General features: G+C 35.1%; 1 protein-coding gene across 2 annotated transcripts in view; it reads right to left on the minus strand.

Moving 5' to 3' along the window:
* Window positions 1-23,912, minus strand: part of LOC131152384 (alpha-mannosidase I MNS4) — a 124,139-nt gene extending 100,227 nt beyond the window's left edge. Inside the window, exons 1-5 of one of the 2 annotated variants that reach the window (XM_058104235.1) lie at window positions 23,560-23,912; window positions 11,674-11,793; window positions 11,498-11,590; window positions 5,244-5,330; window positions 702-792 (exon numbers count right to left, since the gene is read on the minus strand). In XM_058104235.1, coding sequence (XP_057960218.1) covers window positions 702-792; window positions 5,244-5,330; window positions 11,498-11,590; window positions 11,674-11,793; window positions 23,560-23,679 — 511 coding nt within the window. In that variant the 5' untranslated portion in view covers window positions 23,680-23,912. The remainder of the gene's footprint in view (window positions 1-701; window positions 793-5,243; window positions 5,331-11,497; window positions 11,591-11,673; window positions 11,794-23,559) is intronic. The other variant, XM_058104236.1, reaches the window with a different exon arrangement.
* Between the last annotated feature and the right edge of the window lie 1,243 nt (window positions 23,913-25,155).

Consider the following 25,155-nt stretch of genomic DNA (forward strand, 5'->3'; position numbering starts at 1 on the left):
GGCAAAAAAGGCAGTCGAGGAGCAGGAAATTAAAGAAACAGATGACAATAATTTTCTATCTGTGGTCGTGTGGAAAGTAAAACCCAAACATTGGAACTCTTCGATATTTAAACAGAACTTGAGTGATACTCAAATCTGTGAACAATCAAAGATGGCAACTCGCATAAAGCTAGTTTCTTCTAACAAGTAGGAAATAATGCAGGCTGCTGCATCAGTGAAGCATAGTTATATCATTTTTATACCAATTTATTAGTTGTCATCTTGGTTTCATTATTATGATTTATAATCTAGTCAAATTGTGTCATTTCCTATGTCACTTCATTTACCAGGTTCATTTAGGGGTGGGGTCAAGTTCTAAAGTTCATTTATAAGGTTTTTTCAGCCTAGAGAAATCAAACCAGCCGTACTCAAGCCCTAGGCACATTTAAGGTCCATATGACGAAGAAGCAGTACAGAATTTTCCCTTACCCCTTTCCAGTTTGGTTATCAATTCTGATCTGTTCAGAAATTTTACTGAGAAATTGGAAGTGTGATCTGAGGATTCATCCAGTGGTTCTTTCCATGGCCTACCACTGCATTCCCACATGGGAGAATCTCTCTTCACCACTATATCTCCCTATAATTATCCCGACTCTGTCAGACTTCAAATCGGACAGATCCTAAAGGGTACTTCCATCACACACGCTGCATCATAAAGTTACCTGTTGGAGTATCAAAAGCAGGCAACAATCTCTGAGCCAGATCCTCTGACAAGTGGAGTAACTCATTATCATAGGACGGAATTCTCATGCCCTGAAAGCAATAAAAGAATCCAATCAATAATTTGCTACAGTGCACATAAAAAATTTAGTCATTCTAGAATAAAACAAAAATGGGATACTAAAGATCTTATACATGAATTCATGATATCCATTTTAAAAGCTAACCAAATGACAGTCGACAGTGGTATATACTTTCTCCATGCAGTAGAAACCAACATGCATCATATGTTTTTCTTCACCATGTAAATGGAAAAGCATGACTTACACCATTAGGTCATAAAGGAAGTGCAGCACATCAACAAACACCACAAGTACTATCCATGTTTTAATCGTATCAGCTTTGTTGCCTTGTATCACCATCTGTATATTGTTCTGTATAGCATGCTATTCACAATGATGCAATTAAGAACAAGACTGAGAACCTTCTATGGCTAAAATTGCATCCCACCTCACAAAATATGGATAAGAACAGGTCCACCCTCCAAATCCTTTAAAGCAAGCAACTATCATACAGAATTATTTACAAGGAAATTCCATATAAATGCAAAGCTGAACCAAAGTAGCCATCAATCAGTAGCTTTGCCAAACCATCAATGAAATAATAATTGGTGTGCAATGAGACATCAAAATATACTGAGGTAGCTTTTCGTTCGCAAAATCAAAAATATTCCCATGGAATGGCATTCTCAGAAATCTCACTCCTGCGAATGGGATGCCATGGTTTTGGTTGATTCATGTATAAGACTAAATGAGGAAAAGGCTAAAAATATGAGATTTACCTGCAAAAATTAGAGTCAATTAAGTAAAGATGGTGTATAAGAAAATGAGAAATGGGAAATCTATAGGACAAGATAACATCCCAATTGAAGTTTGGAAATGTTTAGGGGATATTGGAAGTATGTGGTTAATAAACCTATTCAACACCACTATAAAAAACCAAGAAATTGTGGAATCAAACTTATGATTCATATGATGAAACTATGGGAAAGGATAATTGAACAAAAGAATAAGCTTAAAACGAGAGTCCCAAAGAATTAATTTGGTTTTATGCCTAGGAGATTGACAACAGAAGCTATTCATCTTGTAAGAAGATTAATGGAAAAGCTTAGGGAAAAGACAAGGGATTTCCATATGGTTTTTATTGACCTAGAGAAAGCCTATGATAGAAGGGAAGCCCTTTGGTGGTTATCTTCTCGCTTTACTCAACAATGAACTCACTAGGAATATCCAAAACAATTTCTCATGATGTATGTTGTTTGCAAATGATATTGTTCCAATTGATGAAAGTAGGAACAAAGTAGAATATAAGTTAAAATTATGGAGAACAACTTTAGAGTTTAAAGGCTTTAGGATTAATATAAATACGAAAAAATATATGAAATGTAACTTCAGCCACATAACGGGAAATATTGGACGTAAGACTAAACTTGATAATCAAAAAATTAGTAGCACTAGTAGATTTCAATATGTTGGATCTATCATGCAGGTGGAAGGACAGATTGGAGAGGATGCAATACATATGGTTCAAGCAGGTTGGGTAAAATGGATGAGTGCTTTAGGCGTGCTCTGTGATCATACAATATCCTTAAAATTAAAAAGAAAGTTCTACAGGACTGCCATAAGACCAACTATACTTCATGGATTAGAAAGTTGGGCAACTAAGAAACAACCTTTCCAAAAAGTAAAAGATGCCAAAATGTGAATGTTGAGGTGGATGAGTGGTATAACATTAAAGGATAAATAAGGAACGAACGTATTCGGAATAAGTTAGGCATAGCACCAATGAAAGATAAGATAAGAGAGGGGCAGCCTAGATTATTAAAATAACTTGGAATGAGAGAGTGAGAAAGGATTTAATAGCTTAAGCTAGCCAAGGAAAATGCTCTTGGTCACGTGAATTGGCAGAAAAGGATTCATATAGCCAACCCGCCTTGTGGGACTCAAGTTTTGTTGTTGTTGGTGTTGTATAATATATTATAATAAGATAACAATAATACTATTTTCACTTCTTCTTGATTTCTATATTTGTTATTAAAATAATGTATAATTTAAAATATAATAATAACACATAATAATACTATATTATGGGGGCATTAATGTCCAATCGCTCAACATAGAGGGGACAATTTAGTCCAAAAATAAGATTCTCATGTAAAGAGATTCCCATGAAACTTACCTATGGGAGAGCATTGGAATCGGATTCTCATGTTTTGTGGGAATTCTTAGTTCCTAGGAACCAAACACACCTTGAAAGCTAAGTAGATAAGCTCATAATTTCTGTGACACAAAGTTGAATGGATAATAGTATCTTCATTTAGACTCCTAACCAGATCATCAACAAAATACAGGGACATAGAGCATCAATGATATTTTTTATAGTGGTACATCATTTATGTGACTTCATAAGAGGCCTAAGGAGCCTTCTGTATTTTTTTGGTTTTACTGTAATCTTCAATTCTCATCAACTTCTACAATAATTATTACTAGCAACGGAACCCAATTCAGTTAAAATTTTTCAAACAGTTTTTAGATACCAGTTCAGAATGAAATTAAAGCCAAAACAGGAAGCTAAACTGGACTGATAAAGGTCATTTTTGAGGTAAACCTAATCAACATTTTCATTTTTGGACATCCCATTAAAACCCTCCAACTAACCTAAAGAAATCCAGCTTTTGCATTTTGGCACGTCTACAGAAGAGGGTACCAACTTCTACTTTTAAAGATGAGAAGGAAAATGATTTTAGTGGTGGATTGAAATAATTTCTTCAGTGGAGGCAGCATATATATGCTTCTGCAAAAGGGAAGAAAAACATTTAGAACAAAAATGCTGAACTTAATTTTTTTTTTAAAATAGGGGCTATGATATATGCTTTTGAAAAGACCTATGGTTGAGGGATGTTGTTTTGTCCACCTCTTTTCCTCGCCTATTTCACTTAAGCTCAGGACAAGATGGATCTATTTCTTCTTTCATTGTGGAGCCCAATGGTCTTTTTCCTGCTTGGGATTTTCACTTTTAGGAGATGCTTGAATGAGAGGGAGATGGAGGAGCTATCCTCCTTATTAGTCTTACTGAATAATTGCCGAGCCTCATTGGAAGCTGATAGTCGTTCTTGATCCTTGGATCCCTCGGGGTTCTATTCCTGCAAATCTTTTGCAAGTTTTTTACTAGCTCTTGTTTTTCTTTTCCTCTCTATAAAACTATCTGGAAGGCCAAAGTTCCCTCTAAAATCAAATCTTTTATCTGGCTGGTTGTGCTTAATAGGATCAACACCAATAATTTGTTACATATTAGAAGATCGTTAAAGGTTCTATCTACAGACATAGGTGTGCTTTGTTTAATTGCTCTGAAACTAGTTCACATCTTTCCTTACACTGTGATTTCGCCATAGGATTTGGAACAAGCTATTTTATTATTTTGGGGAATGCTGGGATTGTCCAAAGACATTGGAGGAGTTTTTGGCAGTTCAATTTGTTGATTTTGGCACGAAAAAGGAGGATAAGGAGTTATGGAATTGTGCGTTATTTTCTGTTTATTGGGGTTTGTGGATGGGACAAGACGTGCACATTTTTACCGGGAAGAAATTGTCTCTTTTACTGATTTGAGAGAAGATTCAACATTAGGCTTCTCTTTGGTGTGTGGGTAATGGAAACTTCAGGGGGCACTTTTAGGACATTCAGTGTGATTGGCTTTCCTCGTTGAAATGATAGGACCAGCTGATTTTTTCAGGTTGTTTCTAATGTTCTTTCTGGTTTGTCATTTTTTATTTTTCTGGGGTAACCCAGAGTTTTGGAAGGAGATGCTTTTACTCTCTCCTTCTTGTACATTCCTATTCTATCAATGAAACTCTACTGTTATCAATAATAATAATAATAATAATAATAATAATATTTAAAAACTATTTTTCCTAACATTCAAACTTGAAACCTCCAACATAGAAGTCCCATACATGTTAAACCATTGAGATCTCCTTCAGAGAACATAATGCTTCTTTACATTAGTCAATTTCATAAATAATATTTACTTCGGATCAGTGGCAATTACTATCTCATTATTTCTAATTTTGGTGGGGCATAGTCGTATTTTTAAGTTGGACTTTTTTATAATTGAATATATATGATATTAACTTTCAAAAATCCAGTGGAGCCGTGGAGGTGGGGGCACTCGCCCCCATTGGCCTGCACTTGGATCTGCCCCTGCATGGTTTCACAGACACACAGTATGGAGAGCTTCAAATTCTCCATATTAGGCATAGAAGCCAACATACTTATTCACATGAGGAAAGCATACCATAAGAAGCTTCAAATAAATATAATAATAAAACAACACGCCATCTGCACAGTAAAGAACCGAAACAGACAGGGAACTTGAGACAGCTCCAACTTCTCAACATCACATACAAGGAGTCCAATTTATTCAGGTGGGGATGCATATGAATACCATTAGAAGCTTAAAATAACTCGTGATTTTGTGATAACACATACCGTAGCAAAATCACTTGCAATCAGATGAGCAGATAGTAAACCTCCAAGGATTCGGATGGTAGTCTCAAACACGGACACAGTCTTATTCTGCAGGTATGATACATAAACTTTCAAGTTTAGAATAGTAACCTGGAGTAACCAATATTAAACCACTTCCAATCCACAATCAACTATGTGAGCAATCAAAGCAACAATAGCCACATATATCATATGCATAGTAACAACTAAAAATAAAAGAGAAATCTAAAAAACTAATTCAAACAAGAAGAAAGAGAAAGAAACTATGAAGCATTAATATTGAGACCCCCAATGATACATAAAAGTTCTGCATAGTCACCTCTATAATGACAAACCATAATTTCAAAAATTTCTCTTATTTGGTTGGATTGTTGGAAGATCATATAGAGAGCATGCTGATGGAGAATCAAGTAAAGAGAAACAGAAAAAGAAAATCTTAAACACAGCTTTACAGTTGCCACTTTGTTTGGACTCTGGATAACTTACTAATGATTGAGTGGAAAAAAAGAGGACTGGACTGGAAGAAAACGTAAAGAATGGAAAGGAAAGAAGTATATGATGCTCAGAAAATCTCTGAAGGAATGGAAGGAAATATATGGAAATTTACCACTTTACCCTAATTAATGTGCTGTGTAAATGGAATGAACGGGCATTTCAGGAAATCGCTACCATCCATCCACTTCTGTTAACTAGGACGGAAATAAAATTGGGAATTTAAAGGGAGTGACTTCCTTCTTCACCATATATTTTCATCCTTTTAGTCGTTATCCATTCTATCCATAAACTATGCAATATATCGACAAACATAATAGGAAGAAACAAAAAAATTATGAAAAAAAACAAACAAACAAACAAAACAAAACAAAATAGAACTGCACATGACCAGCCAACACAAGCACAAGTGTTGTATTCATGTCGCCACTTTCCATGATCTATAAACGAGGAATGTCCGACATGTGCGTATTTTAAAATAATAAACACTTGATATTTTTTTAACAGAAAGGGAAACACCACTCTTGTTCTGCAGCACATTTTTTGAAAATAAAATAAAATAAAAGTTATGTCCGAACTGCTAGAACACATAACTGTCAGGTCAATATCTGCCCTACTGCCAACTACCAAGTACCAAAAACAGGTCAATACAGTCTAATACAGCTTATAAACTATATTTTAGATGGTGAAGGTGTGCCTGTGTGGACAGAAAGAAGAGGTGGGGGAAAGAAGAGATGAAGAACAAGGGATCACCAAGAAAGTCACAATTAATCCCAAAATCCCAGTCTAATTAAAATTAGGCAGTTCCAGTACTCATATAGGCTTCAACCTCAGGGTCACAACTCAAAAAAAAATTTACACGGAAGCACTTGATTAAAATAACCATACACTAGTCAAACTAGCATGAACAATTTTACTTGGATTAAAATTGTTCCTTCTTAGAAGTGAGACCTGTCCTCTTCAGCCTAGGCTTCAAAATTCTAACAAACTATCCATCTAAACATTTTTTTTATAGCAAAAGAAAATTTAATTAAAAGGCAAAGAATTTACAGGAGGGAGAATAAGACATTTCCTGATAAAAAACTAGAACAAATCAGAAATAAAGAACTAAGAACAACAAAGAGAGAAAATCATCAAACAAGCAAGCTCCTCCAATCTCTTTTTAAATCCAAAAAACTAGCACCCCTAAAACCCAACACACCACAAAGAAACCATATACTGAATATTTTCCCACAACAGTACACAATTTAACTTCTTCCCAGAAAATATCTGTGCATTATGTTCCAACCATAAACCCCATAAGACTGCAAATATGCAGCTATATGCCTCATTTCCACAATGCTGCCCTATCCTTCCTTCTTCCAAAACCTGCAAAGGAGGTGGCTAACAAATCATCACCAAAAAAGGACAAACCCAACTCTCATACATGACACCGAACAGTTTGTTCCAAATCCTCCAAGAAAATTCGCAATGCAAAAAGAAATGAGATGCTGTCTCGGAATTCCTATAACAGAACATGCAAACATCTGGAGAGAGAGCCTTCAAAGGTCTCCTAATCTGCAGCAAGTTATCGGTATTAATTTTGTTAAGCACAAGCAACCATGTAAAAGCCTTAATTTTTGGGGGTACTTTGGCCTTCCAAATGATAGGATAGGGAGGAAAAGAAGAGTTGGAACAGATCAAGAATTCAAAGAATGATTTGCAAGAAAACAATCCTAACATCCAAAGACCCATGAATGAACATCCCTTCCCAAGGACAGGTTACAGTTGTTCAATAAGGACAACAAGGATGACAACACCACCATCTCCCTATCATTCAAAGGTCTTCCGAAGTGGAGATTCCAAGAAACCAAAGGACTACTCAAATTGCCAACAAAGAAAGAAATAACTCTATTCGGCTCAAAGTTCAATCTAAAAAACGAGGGAAAGATGTGGAAAAAGAAGCATTCCCAAGCCAAGAGTCCTTCCAAAAACGATTCCAGGAGCCTCCCAACCACAAGTTTAGTGTGAGGAGTGAATAGAGAATAAATCTGAGATTCTGAGAAATAAACCTCCACAGACTCCCCAAAGAACATCTCAAACTAGCATTGATATCCCAATCATTTTCATCCAACGCAAACAAACTTCTTATAACTCTATGCCAAAGGGAAGTACATTCTAAGGGAAATGCCATAACCATTTAGCTAAAAGGGCAGTGTTTTAGACCCCAAGTTACCAAGACCCAGCACCCCACTCCTTTTTAGACATACAAACCTCAACCCAGATCACTAAATGATCCCTACAACTCCGCACACCAGACCACAAGAAATATCTCATGATTCTCTCAAGCTTTCTAGAAATCCACGCTGGAATTTTAAAAAACAAGCAAGAAATACAACTCCTGCGAGTTAGGAGCATGCGCAACAATACCATCAAAAAAATAATTTTAAATAAAGAATAAACTATTCTTTAGTGTTGCAGACTTCACATAATTGAGACAAGCGAGAGTGTACTTTTCCTTGCCAATGCCATTGATGAAGGAACATATTGACACATTCAGAAAATAAAGGAAAAAGAAACTAAAAAAACTACAAAAAATAGCCAACCCTGATTAAGAAGAACCCCTCTTTAAGTCCTTCCCTTTGTAATTAATAGAGCTCTGAAGCTTTGCCAGTACCCACTGGCTTTTATTTGTTTTTCACTTAGCCCCATCCAACCAAACTCCATTCCCTCCATGATCCTCTAGTCAAAAAACCATTTCAGCCAGAAGTTTTAGCACCCACATCCTGCGCATTAACCTCCTCCACAGGATTAGGTAATAACCCATCCCAACATTGATTAATCACAGCCAAATATACACCTTCTTCATTCATGGTTTTAAATAACAGCCACAACTGTTACTTAACGTCATTGTGTAACATTTTTTTGGGTTCCCGATACTGTTACACATCGAAAAATAGGTGGGAAGAAAAATCACGCCACTAGTGCCGTTACAAACTACAACTGTTACATAAAGGCCGCTATGGCCGTTACGTAACCGCTGCAGGACTGTTGTGGGAAAAAAATTTTATTCTATTTTTCAAAAATCTTCTCACTTTTGTTTTTTCCCCTCCTTCATAAATCATTATCAATGTACATTGGGAAGAAAGTGGGGAAAAGATTATAATGAGGATGACAATGATACAAAACTTAATATATTTTTTTAATACACAAAAGAGATGCATTAATAACAACTTGATAATACTAATTTGCAAAGAAAATATTTTATTTTGATAATATTAGCAATTTGAAATTCATGTTCCATATTTTTCAATTTCAACCTTCTTTTCTTTTCTAGTTACTATATATTTGTCTTATTCGTATGTCTTATGTGTTTAATAAATTAATCGTGTATAATGTATTCTGTTTTATTAATTAATTTATCACAGATATAACGGAAAAGTATAAATACACACACATACATAATTCTCTTTCAATGGTCATTTAAAACAAATGGAAATTTCTTGCCCTTACCAAACAGCTTAGTTAGTTGAACTAAAGAATCCAAAATACACTAACTCTTTCTAAGAAGAGTTAAAACATTAAAACATGCAAAAACTAATATGCATAAGGTTGTGTGTGCTTGAAAAAAATTCACAGCCATTACAGCCGCTTTCCTTTATGTAACATCCGCTACTCCCGCTTTATTCTATAACTATTACGTTATGCTATCTGCTACCATGATTTAAAACCATGCTCCTCAAAATAATAAGGGCCTGTTTAGTTGTGAAAAACATTTTCCATTTTCCATTTTTCAGTTTTCCAAAGAAGTACAGCTTATTTTTTAGTTTTCAAGATTCATAGTAAAAAGGTAGAAAATAAAGAGTTTGTTTAAAAGTGTAAAACAGTCTATCATTTTTTATTTATAGATTTCAAAATAATTACAAAAAAGACAAGTTGTTTCCCAATTTTTCAAAAATTATATAAGGTCTTATTTGGGATCATGGAATTTGAGGCTTGTAAATTTGAATTTGTGTGGATTTTGGAGAGACTGAATACAAAATCCACACAAATCAAAGTCAATGATCTGAGTTCCACAATCCCATACGCAAAGTAAGAGTTAGAAATCTAGAAAATAATAAAAAGATGTTTTCCAATTTTCCCATATAAATTTAGAAAATTGGAAAACAAGGTGGCATTTTTGTAATTATTTGGAAAATAAGAAATGAAAAATAAAACTATTCCAAAAGTTAATAGTGTCAAAAAATTTTATTAGTGTTCATTTATTTCATACAAATGTTGTAAAAAATGAAAAATTAGATAACATTTTTGTAATTTTTTAGAAAACTAAAATGGAAAATGCAAATTGTTTTCCACAATTAGGGGTGTACAAAAATTGTTGGAAAACCAAAAACCAGCCTGAAACTGAACCGTTATATATTTTAGTTTAGTTTCCCGATTTCAGTTTTCCTAATAAAAACCAAACCAAAGAACTAAATAACCAAAATAATAATATTAATTTTTATTTGCATATTTATCTATATTTTTTAATCTCAATATATTTTTAACAATTATGGTTGATTGTAATTTTAATTAAATCTGTACAAGCTCTACTTTGACAATATCCTTTGAAAGAGGTCCCTCAGCCACTCTGTCACTTGCGCAAGTTGCGCCCATTTCCTCAAGAATACCTTTCTTCCAAGAATGAAAATCACCAAAAATGTCCAAATTCCAATGTTTTAATTTTTTCTCTCAAACAGTTCAATATTTTCATAAAACAAAAACCTTCCCAACCTTCCACAGAGCACTCTCGCCACTAAGTCCTAACCCGGTTCTAAAAATCAAGATGGGCCAACCACATATTTTCAAATCTAAACGGAGTAGGATCCCATTTAACGAATTTGATTCAAGAATCAAAGGACAATGGTCAGAAACCACTCTAGGAAGTACTTTTTGAATAGGAGTGGGAAAAGTATCTTCCCAATCAATGGTAAACAAAAACCTATCAATTCTAGTAGCCACTGATCTAGTACCCTCAGCTAACCAAGTAAATTGGACATTCAAGAGAGGACCATCTCTTAGATCACACTCCCTAATAAAATTATCAAAACCCCTCATACTAGGGGTAATCCTAAAGCCTTCCAATTTCTCATTAGCGGATCTTATAATATTAAAATCAACCCCCAAAACCCAATTTTGGGGGGGGGGGGGGGGGGAGCACAACCCATAGACTGCAACTAGTTCTTCCAACAAAATACCCCTCAAACAGGGGATATTTGGTCCACAACCTGAGGTAAACCACCATCGTCCCTTTCCTTTAACATCCAAAAAAAAAGAAAAAAAACAGACACAAAAAAGGAACCAATAAGAACATCTATTTTACTAGGAACAATGCCCTCAAGGATCCTGTGGAAGCTAACTAAACCTGATCTTTGAATCTAGACTCCCAAACACTTCTAACAAGAAAGCCATTGCCCTCCTCTACTTTGGACTCTTGAATCATAACAACATCTGGGGCAGAATTAGCACTGATCTCTTTAATCTAATGACGCTTACTAAGGAAGCCCCAGACCCCTAACATTCCAACTCAAGATCTTCATTCCATCAACCCCCCCCCCCCCCTCTCTCCCTGGGGGAAACCAACCAATACAGCGACTTGAAATGTGCCTCATCATTGCAGTATAACTACTTGATATTAATTTTGAAATGCCTTCAAAGTAAAACATACAACATATCGTCCCAAAATTGTATGCATGTCACATCAATAATAAAAAAAAAATACTCACAATATCAAACTGCAGATTTTTCCCAATCCATTCAACAGAGGCAGCAAAGTGCTCTCGGTCACCAAATAAAGCCAACGTGTCTAAGGAGTCGATCTGTGACAATGTATGGTGCAACATTACACAAAAAATTTATTGAAAGAAGGCTAAAAAAGAAGAGAAAGAAAGCTTCATCTTACTAGAGTTAAGGCATAACCGCCAAGCGTATCTTCTCCCCCGCATGACAGAGGTCTTAACTCATCAAGTGGGAAAGCATGCTCCATATACCCATCAAAGGCATGATAGAACATTCCACGCACCTAAAGCATAGAAGTACTCCATCAACTACCAACAAAATGCCATTGATACATAAGACTAACTCATATTAATAGTCCAAAAAATTTACAAAGTATCCATTTTCTGATCATTAAGGGCCAATCCCAAAATAAGTTCTAAGGGGGCAGGCCACCACAGCTGCTGCTTGGATTGTCATAATCATCCCCAACACAGATGGTTAAAAAATTAAGCCCAGAGAAAGAACCAAAATATGTTGTATCATCCAACAAACATGGGAATAACAGTGTATGACATACCAAACATAGCTAGAACAATCAAATTTCATTGGTCATTAAAACAATAAGACAAAAAATCAACGAAATGCGAATAAAATGGATAGCTCTCCATGACAAAAAAATGACTGCAACCATTTCCAGATTTATAAAGCCTACCATTAACTTCCACCACAATGCCACTTGCATTTTGGAAAGGATTGTGCCATGAGGAGGAGGAAATCCTCCAAACAATATGCAGACCACAAACTTCCACAAATGCATGAAATTTTGTTGCCTACATAATGTTTAGTAATTTTACCTCTTGACCTCATATTTTTCAAACTGCAAGTGGCTTGTGTGGAAGTTAATGGCAGGGTTTATAAATCTTCAAATGGCTGCAGTATCACTGCCATCATTATTTAATAACTTGGAGAGCTGTCCATTTCATTGGTGTTTCATTCACATTTCATATGCATGCATGCGTGTGTGTGTGCACATTTATGTACATTATAAATGCGTGCATGCATGCGCGCGCACTTCTGTGCTTGTGTGTTTACAGGTACAGCATACATATAATGTTGCTATCTGCTGAATAAATTTCATTCTTTACCTAGAGTCTTGAACAATACCCTAACACTAACAAATTATCAAAGATAACAACAGGAAGAAGATGACAAAGAACCCTTAGGTCCGACTAGTTCGATTAGCCATATGAATCCTATTTTGAGATTCCACGTGATATGAAGGGCTTTCAAATCCTTACCACCTCTATTCAAGTTACTCTAGGTCTATCCCTCCCCAACCTACTGCTACAAATATTAACTAGCACTGTTAGGCAATATTTCACCTACATTGCAGATTTGTAGGTGCTCAAACCATCTTAACCACCCTTTCCTAATCTTATTTTCTCCAATTGCTACATCTAACTTACCACAAATATTTTCATTCCTTGATTTATCTTCATCCACCTTAGGATTCTTCTTAGAGGTTATATATGTCTTTTAGCATTATTATTATTGAATGTGTTAGTATGATAATTAGTGAGAGTTGGTAACGGTATTATTGTCATTAAAATGTGTTTAATTTGTATTTTAAATAGAGGAAGAGACCTATCTTCAAGTTACATCATTCATTTTAATCAAATCTTAACATGGTATCAGAGGGTGATCCAACCTAAACCCTATTCCCTTCAGCCATAGCCGGAAAACACCATTCCCACGGCCGTTCTTTCCAGATCCACCTCTATCCCATATTATTTCATAAATCCAACCATATACCCACAAATGGACAAACCCCCACCCCCCCCCCCCCCACCCCCCCGGGGGACCACCCCACAAAAACCCATCACCAGAGGTCACCTCATGCGCCAGCCAAATGCCGTTAGGGCCGACTCCACGCACCAGCGCACGAGTGAAGTTCCTTTTCTTCTTTTTTCCTCTGCCATGCTCTGATTCCTTCTTTAGGCTATACTATCAAGTTGTTAGGCCAGTATTTTGCTCAAAAATTAACCCTTTTTCGACCATGCACTCGTGATAATCTGTTCATTTCTGTTTAAGGTTTGTGAAGGCTTTTTTGTGAGTTTTTTGGAGCCGTGGCAGCGTTGATATGTTCAGTTGTGAGGCTGTGGCAGTGCTATATACGTTGGTAAGTTGTTCACCTCATCTGTGGTTGTGTTGGTGCTTCACATAGTTTGTGATTGTCTCGATTATTGATTGTTCTTCCAATGTTTGGTGTGGTTGCTGATTTGTGAGTGCTGTGGCAGTGCTATATACATCTATGAGTTGTTCACGTCATCTGTTGTTGTGATGGCGCTTCACATAGTTTGTGATTGTCCCGATTAGTTTTGATTGTTCGTCTTGCTTTTGGTGTGATTTCTGATTTGTGAGTGTTGGGATGGAACCTACAACAAAAAACAAAACCAAGCCTTAAGTCCCACTAGTGGGGTCAGCTATATGAATCCTTTTCCGCCAATTTATGCAATCATATACCATTTCTTTTGACAGATTCAGGGATATTAAATCCTTACTCACTATCTCCTCCCAAGTTATTTTAGGTCTACCCCTATCCCTTCTACTACCCCCCACACAGTAACTAACTCCTTTTTCCTCACTGGTGCACCATGTGGCCTACGTTGCAAGTGTCCATACCATATGAGTCGTCCCTCCCTTATCTTATCTTCTATAGGAGCTACACCTAACTTACCATGAATATGTTCATTCCTTAATTTATCTTTCAATATTATACCACTCATCCATCTAAGCATTCTCATTTCGGCAACTTTTACTTTTTGGATATTATGCTTCTTTGTCGCCCAACATTTCAATCCATATAGCATAACTGGTCTTATAGCTATCCTATAAAACTTCCCTTTCAATTTTAAGGGAATTCTACGATCACATAGCACACTTGAAGCACTTCTCCATTTTACCCAATCTGCTTTAACTCTATGCATTACATCATGTTCAATTTCTCCTTCAGCTTGCATAATAGATCCAAGGTATCAAAATCTACAAGTGCTATTTATTTCTTCATCATCAAGTTTAACTTTGTCTCCAATATTCCTCCTATCATTACTAAAATTACATTTCATATATTTAGTCTTATTTTCACTTATCCTAAATCCTCTAGATTCCAAAACTTCTCTCCATAATTTCAACTCAGCCTCTACTCCGTCCCCAGTTTCATCAATTAATACAATATCACTTGCAAACAACATACACCATGGAACCTCCTTTTGAATATTCTTAGTCAATTGATCCTTGATGTACAACTATGGCGACTGAAAATTCTCTAGTTTCTCCATCTATAGTCCTTACACTAGTCATTACTTCATCGTACATATCCGTAATGACATCAGTATATATCGTACATATCCCTTTTCTTTTCCCTAAACTTTTCCATTAATCTTCTTAAAAGATATATATCTCCAAGGCATTAAACCAAATTGATTTTCTGAGACCTTCGTTTCTAACCATAATCTTTGTTCAACTACCCTTTCCCATAGTTTCATCGTATGACTCATAAGTTTAATTTCATGATAGTTATAACAATTTTGAATATCTCCTTTATTTTTGTATATAGGTATTAAAGTGTTTTTCCTCCATTCATCTGGCATTTTCTTAGTTTTTATAATTGATTAAAAAAATTCGTTAACCATATAATTCCGTTATTACCTAAGCAAAACCAAACTTCAATTGGGATGTTATCTGGTCCCATACCTTTCCCATTTTTCATCTTTTTTAGTGCAAACTTAACTTCGTTAACTCTAATTTTGTGAATAAATCTCATATTTTTAATCTTTTCTTCATTTGAAAATTCTAAGTTTAAACCTTCTATTTGGTTTTCATTAAACAACTTACTAAAGTAACTTCGTCATCTTTCTTTAATGTCTTCGTCCTTAACCAAAACAATGCCATCCTCATTTTTTATAAATTTTACATTTCCTAAGTCCTTACTCTTCCTCTCTCTAGCTTTAGCAAGTTTAAATATATCTCTTTCCCCTTCTTTTGCATCTAATCTATCATACAAACTATTAAATGATCTGTATTTAGCTTCACTAACGGCCTTTTTTGCATCTTTTCTTGCCTTCTTATACTTTTTCAAAGTTATCCCTGTTTCTACATTTTTGCCACGTTTTATACGAAATTCGTTTTATCTTTATGGCTTTTTGTACCTCTTTATCCCACCATGAGTTTTCTTTGCTATTTGAGAATCTTTCCCTTGATTCACCTAAAATCTCTTTTGCTATCTTTTTAATAGAGCTAGCTAATCTACTCCAAAGAATATTTGTATCTATCCCATCCTCTATAGTCCAATCTCCATCTTTGATCATTTTATCTTTAAATTTTATTATATTTTCCCATTTTATGTTCCACCACCTAATTCTCTTACACTGGTTTATTTTATTATTTTCTTCCATTTTTTAATACATATATCTAACACTAATACTCTATGTTGTGTGGTTAGGCTTTCACCTAAAATAACTTTACAATCTTTGCATGATAAACGATCTACCCTCCTAGTTAAAAAAAAATCTATTTGACTTCTATTTTGTCCACTTTTAAACGTTATTAAGTGTTCTTATGTCTTCTTAAAGCAAGTATTCATTATACTAAAATCATATGACATAGCGAACTCTAAGATCATCTCCCCAGACTCATTTTTGTCTCCATATCCATATCCTCTATGTATCCTCTCATAATTTTTATTGTCCCTTCCAACGTGTCCATTCAGATCTCCTCCAATAAATATTTTCTCAGTCCCTGGTATGCCTTGTATAATGCTATCCATATCTACCCAAAATTGTCTTTTAAGGTTTTCTGCTAAGCCGACTTGAGAAGAATAAGCACTAATGATATTTATTATCTCTTGTCCTAATACCATCTTGATTTTTATAATTCTATCCCCTACTTTATTTACATCAACAATGCTATCTTTTAAGTTTTTGTCTATAATAATTCCTACTCCATTCTTATGTTTTTCTTTTCAAGTGTACCAAACTTTAAATCTTGATTTATCAATTTCTCTAGCTTTCTTCCCCACCCACTTAGTTTCTTGAAGGCAAATTATATTAATTCTTCTTCTGATCATTGTATCCACAATTTCCATGCTTTTACCCGTAAGTGTCCCTATATTCCAAGTTACTAATCTAATCCTAATTTCTTGAACTAACGTCTTTACCTGCCCACATCCAGAATTATGTAGGAACCCTCGCATATTTGACACCGTACCCAATCACCAACACGGTGCATCGCTTCGGGGCGATGACCTAACCCACCCTCGCCCACTTTTCGCTACACCCGGGTGGTACAAGTGCAACACGTCACTCGTAAGGGACGCCCCAACAAATATTCGGTAAGGATTCATATCATAGAGATTTGACAAATTTTACGTTGGCTGTCAGCTACCTAACGCAACCCTCCTCCTTTACCCAGGCTTGGGACTGGCTATGTGTGAAAAAATTAAGATATTAAGTGCATCATGGGCGGAGTTTTGGGATGGAACCTATGAATCCCAAAAATTTGTTTCCTACATCCTTGCCACAAATAACAACTCAAAAGTTGGATGGAAAGAACTGCTTTCAATGGTCTAAAGCTATTCGGATTTATTTAGCTGGATTTGGGAAATTTGACCACTTGCTCCAATCTGATTCTTCTTATGAGAAGAGAAATGGCATGTGGGTTCAAGAAGAGGCCTTTATTGTTTCCCTTTTATGGAATTCGATGGAGCCACTAATTGCACAGATGTATATGCATCTAGATATGTTCAAGGAGATTTGGGATTATGTCAAACTTCAATACTCCAGTAACATTATATGTATGTATGATTTATCCCAAGAATACTTTCAGTTATAACAAGGAGATAGGAGTATTGCAGATTATTTTGGAGAGAAGCGTATTTATGGGGAGCTTAACATCGTGCAACCTATAACTACCAACGTTCGTGAGATGCAGAATTAACGGGAGCAAATGACAGTTCTTCGTGTTCTAGCAGGCTTGAGACCTGACTTTGAGGCAGTTCGGTCTCAAATACTTAGTAGTGCCAAGCTGCCATCATTTGCAAATGTTTATTTTGATGTCCTTCGCGCTTCCTTTAGCACGCATTCTCCTCCTTTTGCATCTGGCTCTAAGAGGACACAGCCTTTGCTACACAGGGTGATTCTAGTTCTTTACCAAATAAACGCAAAATTTATAACGATGGTTCGAGTGGTCATAGTGGTTGAGATGCACAAGGAAAAGGTACTCCTCGCAAGTGTACTCATTGCAGGTGGAATAATCATACCATTGAGCAGTGTAGGGATCTTCACAGCGGACTTTCATGTGTTGCCAATGCAGCCACCACTGACTTCACGCCTTTGGGGGCAGCCAATGCAGCCACCACCGATCCTCACCTTTGGGTCGAGTGGGGGGCAACGTATTGTATCTATGTTAAAGGAAGAGTATTCCAAGTTCCAACAGTATCAAGCATCACATGTTAGATTACCACTTTACCTAAAAACTTAATCTATTAGGTAGTGGGCCAACAATGTATATTAAGCTTTAACACTCCCCTGCACGTGCATCCTAACAGCATGTGGAGAGATAAACACACGATAAACAACACCCATGACAGGGAACATGATAATTTTTTTTTTTAAACACCACACAATAAATGCAGACAACAAGAGTAGAACCCAAGACCTCCCAGTAACCAGCTTTGATACCATGTTAGATTACCACTTCACCTAAAACCTTGAAGGCTTTATATGGTTTAAAACAATCTCCCAAAACATGGTTTGGTCAGTAATTGAGTTCGGTCTTCGACGGTGTGTTGTGGATCATTCTGTGTTTTATTGGCATACTTCATCGAGTAGGATCCTTCTTGTTGTTTATGTGGATGATACTATTATTACAAGTGATGATGATAAAGGTATTTAGAGTCTCAAAATTTTTCTATAGCCTAAGTTTGAAACCAAAGATTTGGGACCATTAAAATACTTCTTGGGTATAGAAGTATCTAGATCTCGTATCAAAACTGTTGTGTCACAAAGGAAGTATGTTCTTGATCTATTGGATGAAACTAGCTTGTTGGGATCTAAACTGGTTGATACACCCATGGATCCCAATAGAGAGTTAATACCAGATATGGGTGATTTGCTACCTAATCATGTACAAAACCGAAGACTTGTTGGAAAGTTGAATTATCTCACAATTATTCGGTTGAATATATCTTTTTGCAATAAGTGTTGTGAGTCAATTTCTAGATTCTCGGAGGACAAGTCATTGGGATGCAGTAATTCGCATCTTAAGATATCTCACAGGTGCACCTGAGAGAGGTCTTTTATATCGTGATCAAGGTCACACTTATATCCATGGATATACAAATGCATATTGAGCTGGATCGCCTTCCGATTGGAGATCCACCACCGGGTATTGTATCTTGATTGGTGAAAATTTTGGTTTCTTGGAAGAGTAAGAAACAAACTGTGGTAGCAAGGTCAAGTGCTAAATCAGAATATAGACCTATGGCTCACACTGCTTGTGAACTTGTCTAGTTGAAGAACATGTTGGAAGAATTGGATTTTTCGCATTCTCAGTCTATAAAGTTGAAGTGTGATGATCAAGTTGCTCTTCATATTGCCTCCAGCCCAGTCTTTCATAAGTGGATGAAGCACATTGATTGCCACTTTTTTCTGGAGAATCTTGTGCAAAAGCTCATTAATACAGCTTATGTGAAGTCGGACATGCAGCTTGCTAATTTTTTACCAAAGTGTTGGGGGGTGCTCCTGTTAAATTCATTTGTAACCAGCTATGAGCATATGACATTTACGCTCCAGCTTGAGGGGTAGTGTTGTTATATATGTCTTTTAATATTATTATTATTAAGGACTTAAGAAATGTAAAATGTATAAAAAGTGATGATGATATTGTCTTGGTTAAGGACAAAGACATAAAAGAAAGATGGCGAAGTTACTTTAGTAAGTTGTTTAATAAAAACCAAATAGAAGGTTTAAACTTAGATTTGACAAATGTGGAAAAGACTAAAAATATGAGATTTATTTGCAAAATTAGAGTTAACGAAATTACGTTTGCACAAAAAAAGATAAAAAATGGGAAACCTATAGGACTGGATAGCATCCCAATTGAAGTTTGGAAATGCTTAGGTGATAACTAAATTATATGGTTAACTAATTTATTTAATATAATTATAAAAACTAAGAAAATGTCAGATGATGGAGGAAAAGCACTTTAATACCTATATACAAAAATAAAGGAGATATTCAAAATTGTAATAACTATCGTGGAATTAAACTTATGAGTCATACGATGAAACTATGGGAAAGGGTAGTTGAACAAAGATTAAGGTTAGAAACGAAGGTCTCAAAAAATCAATTTGGTTTTATGCTTGGGAGATCTACTATAGAAGCTATATATCTTTTAAGAAGATTAATGGAAAAGTTTAGGGAAAAGAAGAGGGATTTGCATATGATATTTATTGACCTTGAGAAAGCATATAATAGAATACCTAGGGAAGTTCTATGGTGGGTTTTAGAAAAAAATGTTGTATATAGTAGGTACACTGATGTCGTTAAGTATATGTACGATGGAGTAATGACTAGTGTAAGGACTATGGATGGAGAAACTAGAGAATTTTCCAATCACCATAGGTGTACATTAGGGATCTACTTTAAGCCCTTATCTTTTTGCTTTAGTGATGGACCAACTGACTAAGTGTATTCAAAATGAGGTTCCATAGCGTATGTTGTTTGCATATGATATTGTATTCATTGATGAAACTAGAGGAGGAGTAGAGGCTAGGTTAGAATTATGGAGAAAAGCTTTGGAATCTAGAGGTTTTAGGATAAGTAAAAATAAGACAAAATATATGAAATTTAATTTCAGTAATGATAGGAGGAATATTGGAGACAAAGTTAAACTTGATGATGAAGAAATAAATAGCACTTGAAGATTTCAATATCTTGGATCTATTATGCAAGCTGAAGGAGAAATTGAAGATGATATAATGCATACAGTTAAAGCAGGTTGGGTAAAATGGAGAAGTGCTTCAAGTGTGCTTTGTGATTGTAGAATACCCTTAAAATTAAAAGGGAAGTTTTAAAGGACAGCTATAGGACCAACTATGATATATGGATCAAAATGTTGGGTGACGAAGAAACAGAATATCCAAAAAGTAAAAGTTACCGAAATGAGAATGCTTAGATGGATGAGTGGTATAACAGTGAAAGATTAAATAAGGAATTAACATATTCGCGGTAAATTAGGTGTAGCTCTTATAGAAGATAAGATATGGGAGGGACGATTTAGATGGTATGAAAACTTGCAAAGTAGGTCACATAGTGCGCCAGTGAGGATGAGTGAGTTAGTTACTGTGGGGGATAGTAGGAGTAGGGTAGACTTAAAATAACTTGGAATGAAATAGTGAGTAAGGATTAAATAGTCTTGAATCTGTCAAAAGAAATGGTACATGACCACATAAATTTGGTAGAAAGGGATTCATATAGCCGACCACGTATAGTGGGACTTAAGGCTTGGTTTCGTTGTTGTTGTTTTGTCGTAGTATTATTATTATTGAGTGTGTTAGAATGTTAATTAGTGAGAATTAGTAATGGTATTATTGTCATTAGAATGTATTTAATTTGTATTATAAATTGAGGAAAAGACCTATCTTCAAGTTAGGTCATTCATTTTAATCAAATCATAAAAATTCTCATTTTAAAAACTCTTACTTTTTGGATATGTTGTTTCTTAGTTGCCTAACATTCCAATCCATATTGTATATCTGGTCATATAACTGTCAAATAGAACTTTCCTTGTATTTTTAAGGATATTCTACTATCATGTAACATGCCCAAAACATTTCTCCATTTTATCCAACCGCGTCAACTCAATGTCTTACATTCTTCAATTTCTCCTTCAACTTGCATAATAGATCCACCTTGTCAAAATCAACTAGTGCTAATAATAGTTATATCCCCTTTTATTCCTTCCACTAAATATTTTTGTTCGTAATGGATTTCACATTCAATTTTGGGAAGACATATGGGTGGGAAGTTCTTCGCTTTGCTCTTCTTTTCCTCGTTTGTATATATCCTCTTTGCAAAATGAATCTATTTCTTCATTTTTTATTTCAAACGAGGATTTCTCTTATGATTTCCATTTTCATAGGGCTCTAGGTGCTAGAGCTCACCTCCTTATTATGTTTGTTGGAGGGTAGTATTTCTTCTAATAGGAGGAACTATCATTCATGGATTCTTGATTCTTTAGGGAGTACTCCCACAATTATTTTTTTAAGTATTTGACCCATAAAAACTTTTCCTCCACGCTCCATAGTTCTATTTGGAATGCAAAGTTCCCCCAAAGATCAAGGCATTTATTTAGTTTGTTGTTCTTAATTAAGTTAACACTAACAATTTGTTGTTGAATTGGAGGCCTTTTAAGGCTTTGTCTTCAAATGTTTGTTTTCTTTGTTTTCAAGGTTCAAACTCTATCTCTCGCCTTTTTCTCCATTACTTATTTTTCTGGAGCATGTGGAACTACCTTCATGGCTGATTCAGAGAGAGTTGGGTGTGTTAGGAATCAGTGGAGGGTTTTTTGGCTATCTAATTTAAAAGTTTTGGAAGGGTAAAGATGGGTCAGCTTTGTCGAGGTCGCAATTTCTGCTATTTTGTGGGGGTTATGGTTGGAGAGGAATGCTCACATTTTCATAGAATAGAGGATGTCTTCATCTTGCTTTGGGATAGGATTCAATATTTGGCCTCATTGTGTGCTTTTGCTGTAGGCTGCTTCACACAAGTCTCTTTTTCATGTTACTGCGTGATTGGAAGAAGCACTATTTTTTTTTTCTTTGTTTTTGTTTGTTCATCTTCTAAGGAGGGTTCCGTATGCTCCTTTTTGTAATTCTTGTTCTCTTTAACAATCTCTTCTTTTTCAATCAAACAAAGGTAAAATAATAATTTCTTGTTCATCAAGTTTAATATTTTCTATATTTTTCCTCTATAAATGACTAAAATTACATTTTATGTCTTGTATCTTGTTTCTGTTTGACTTTAATCTTCTATATTCTAAAGATTATCCATAATTCTAACTTAGATTCCAATTCACCTTTAGTTTCATCAATAAGACAAATCCATATGCATACAATATACACATGGAATATCATTTTGGATATCCTTAGTAAGCTCATCCTTTACTAATGCAAAAAGATAAGGACTCAAGGCAAAGACCTTTGATGTACACCTATTATGATTGGAAACTCCCAACACTCTTTCATCTGCAAATAACATTGACCATGAAACCTCATTTTGGATGTCACTAGTGAGCTGATCCATCGCTAATGCAAAAAGATAAGGACTCAAAAGGTTGAAATAGACCCTTGATGTACACCTATTGTGATTGAAAACTCCCTAAACGCTCTATGTGTCCTAACACTAGTCATTACTCAATCCTGCATATCCATAATGGCATCTCACAAACTAATTTTTTTTCTAGAACCCACCATACATCTTCCCTAGGTACCGTATCATAGGCTTTATTTAAGTCAATAAAAACTATGCACAAGTCCCTCTTCTTTCCTCTAAATTTTTTCGTCAAATATTCTTAACATATTGTCAAAGATACAACTTGTAACAATAATGCACAGTTCATGAGGTTCAATAAAAATTTTGCTCTCAACACTAATGGGACTTATTTGAGTGTGAACAAACATTTCTATCATTTTTCATTTCTTGACTGGCATATTGCTGTTTGATTAATTAATGGATGGTGCAGTAGTATACTCAAGGAAACAGTACAGTTACAGATTCGATGTAATGTAATGGAGCATAATTTTAAATAGCCTCATTAGTTAAAGGACATGACTACACAGAATCATTCCCTTAAAATAATCAGAATTTCACGAACACCATTAGTATGAGTATTATCAACATAGAATTTCCGTTTCTTCAATTGAAGATCAAGCGAAATATGGTTTGCAAGTGTTGATGATACCAAGGAAGAAGACGATACCAATAAAACCCTACTTTGAATTTGAGAGTACCTCGTCTCTGAGCTGCTTGGCTTCCGCAGGGGTGACGCCTTCTGCAAGAGTTTCGCCGAAGAAGAGTAGCAAATATAAGAAGACGGACAACATCGGAATGGAACGATTCAGAACTTCCATTGCCCTGTCCCTTTCCCTTTCTCTCTCTGCCCTCAGCTAACGGTAACATCTGCCTCTGCTTTGCTTCTCTCTCCCATCACCCGAGTCGCTTCTCTCTGATTCAAACAACACTCATCCGTATTTGTTTACACCAACTGCCGGAGGAGTATATGCAAATAGTGAAATGCCGGGTTTTTTAAGAGAATAAAATCGGAGAAAGTGAGACGCACAGAGGAACACACAGAGTTATTGCCGCGTGGTAGTATGGAATGGCGTGGCTAATCATGATTGGATGCGGTCGTGTTTTTTGTGATGTCAAAAACCAATCACAACAGACCATGTCAGCTCATGATGCCCCCACGGTGAACAGAATACAGTTCTAGAAAGGTGATTTTGAGATTAGGCCAATTACAATTTACAAACAATATAATGGTTATCCTACTTTTATATTAAGCCAGTGATTTACTTGGAGATTTGTGCAAGATATAGGTAGAATTTTTTATTATTATTAAAATACATTGTTTCATAGTCATTCGAATCTCATGTTCTATTTTTTTATTTTTTATTTTTTATTTTTAAAATTTTTTAAATAAAATCTCATTGGTTGGAGGTTTAAATTGCTCATTCTCATTGGTTAGACATTTTAAAAATGTGTTAGACAAAATCTAATTCATAAGCCAAAGCATTCCATTTAAAATTTACATTGGAATTCTCTCTCCATCCATTTTCTTCTTTTTGCAATCACTTTATCATTAAAACACCACATATCATATCTCTTTCCCTGCTTTATGCATGGTGTCGCAACATCCCGAAAAAGGATCCGGAATGATAACAAATAATAATATTAAAAGTTTGATAGAATCGTCATTAACATGTTATTTACCTAAGTACGATTAATTCATCTAATTACTATTCATTGATTGGTATCTATACTAATATTGGATCAAGAAACTAATAACCTTAGTCTACATTTATAAGAGTTGGGATCGAGAATTTAATTATGCAAAGAAAATGTTAGTACTCCCTACACACCCGTTATACGAATGATACATTATTAACCATTAATTATCCCTAAACTGAATCTAATGGTCTTTAATTAAATTCTTAAAAATAAATAAGTATTTAAATTTTAAAATAAAATATAAATAAAGTGTGATTTATGAATGTTTAATAAGACATACAAAGGAGGAGATCTTGTTAGATAAAACCCCCCTCAGAACTAATATAAGTGAGGTTTGAAATACCTATTTACCCTTTGTTTAATCATTATGAGGCATACACACACAAAATTAGAATATATATACATATATATATATATATATATATACACACAAATAATAATTAAATAGTTTGATCAAAGAGAGTCTTTAAAACATTTCTAGATTTTTTCAAAAAACTTTAGAATTTTTTGAAAATTTTTCAACATTTTTCTAAAATTTTTTAGGATTTTTAAAGTCTTTTTTCTTCACTTTTGATATTTTATTTTTTCCCTTTTTT

The sequence above is a fragment of the Malania oleifera genome, chromosome 3 (assembly GCF_029873635.1).
Source record: "Malania oleifera isolate guangnan ecotype guangnan chromosome 3, ASM2987363v1, whole genome shotgun sequence".
NCBI classification, from domain to species: Eukaryota; Viridiplantae; Streptophyta; class Magnoliopsida; order Santalales; family Ximeniaceae; genus Malania; species Malania oleifera.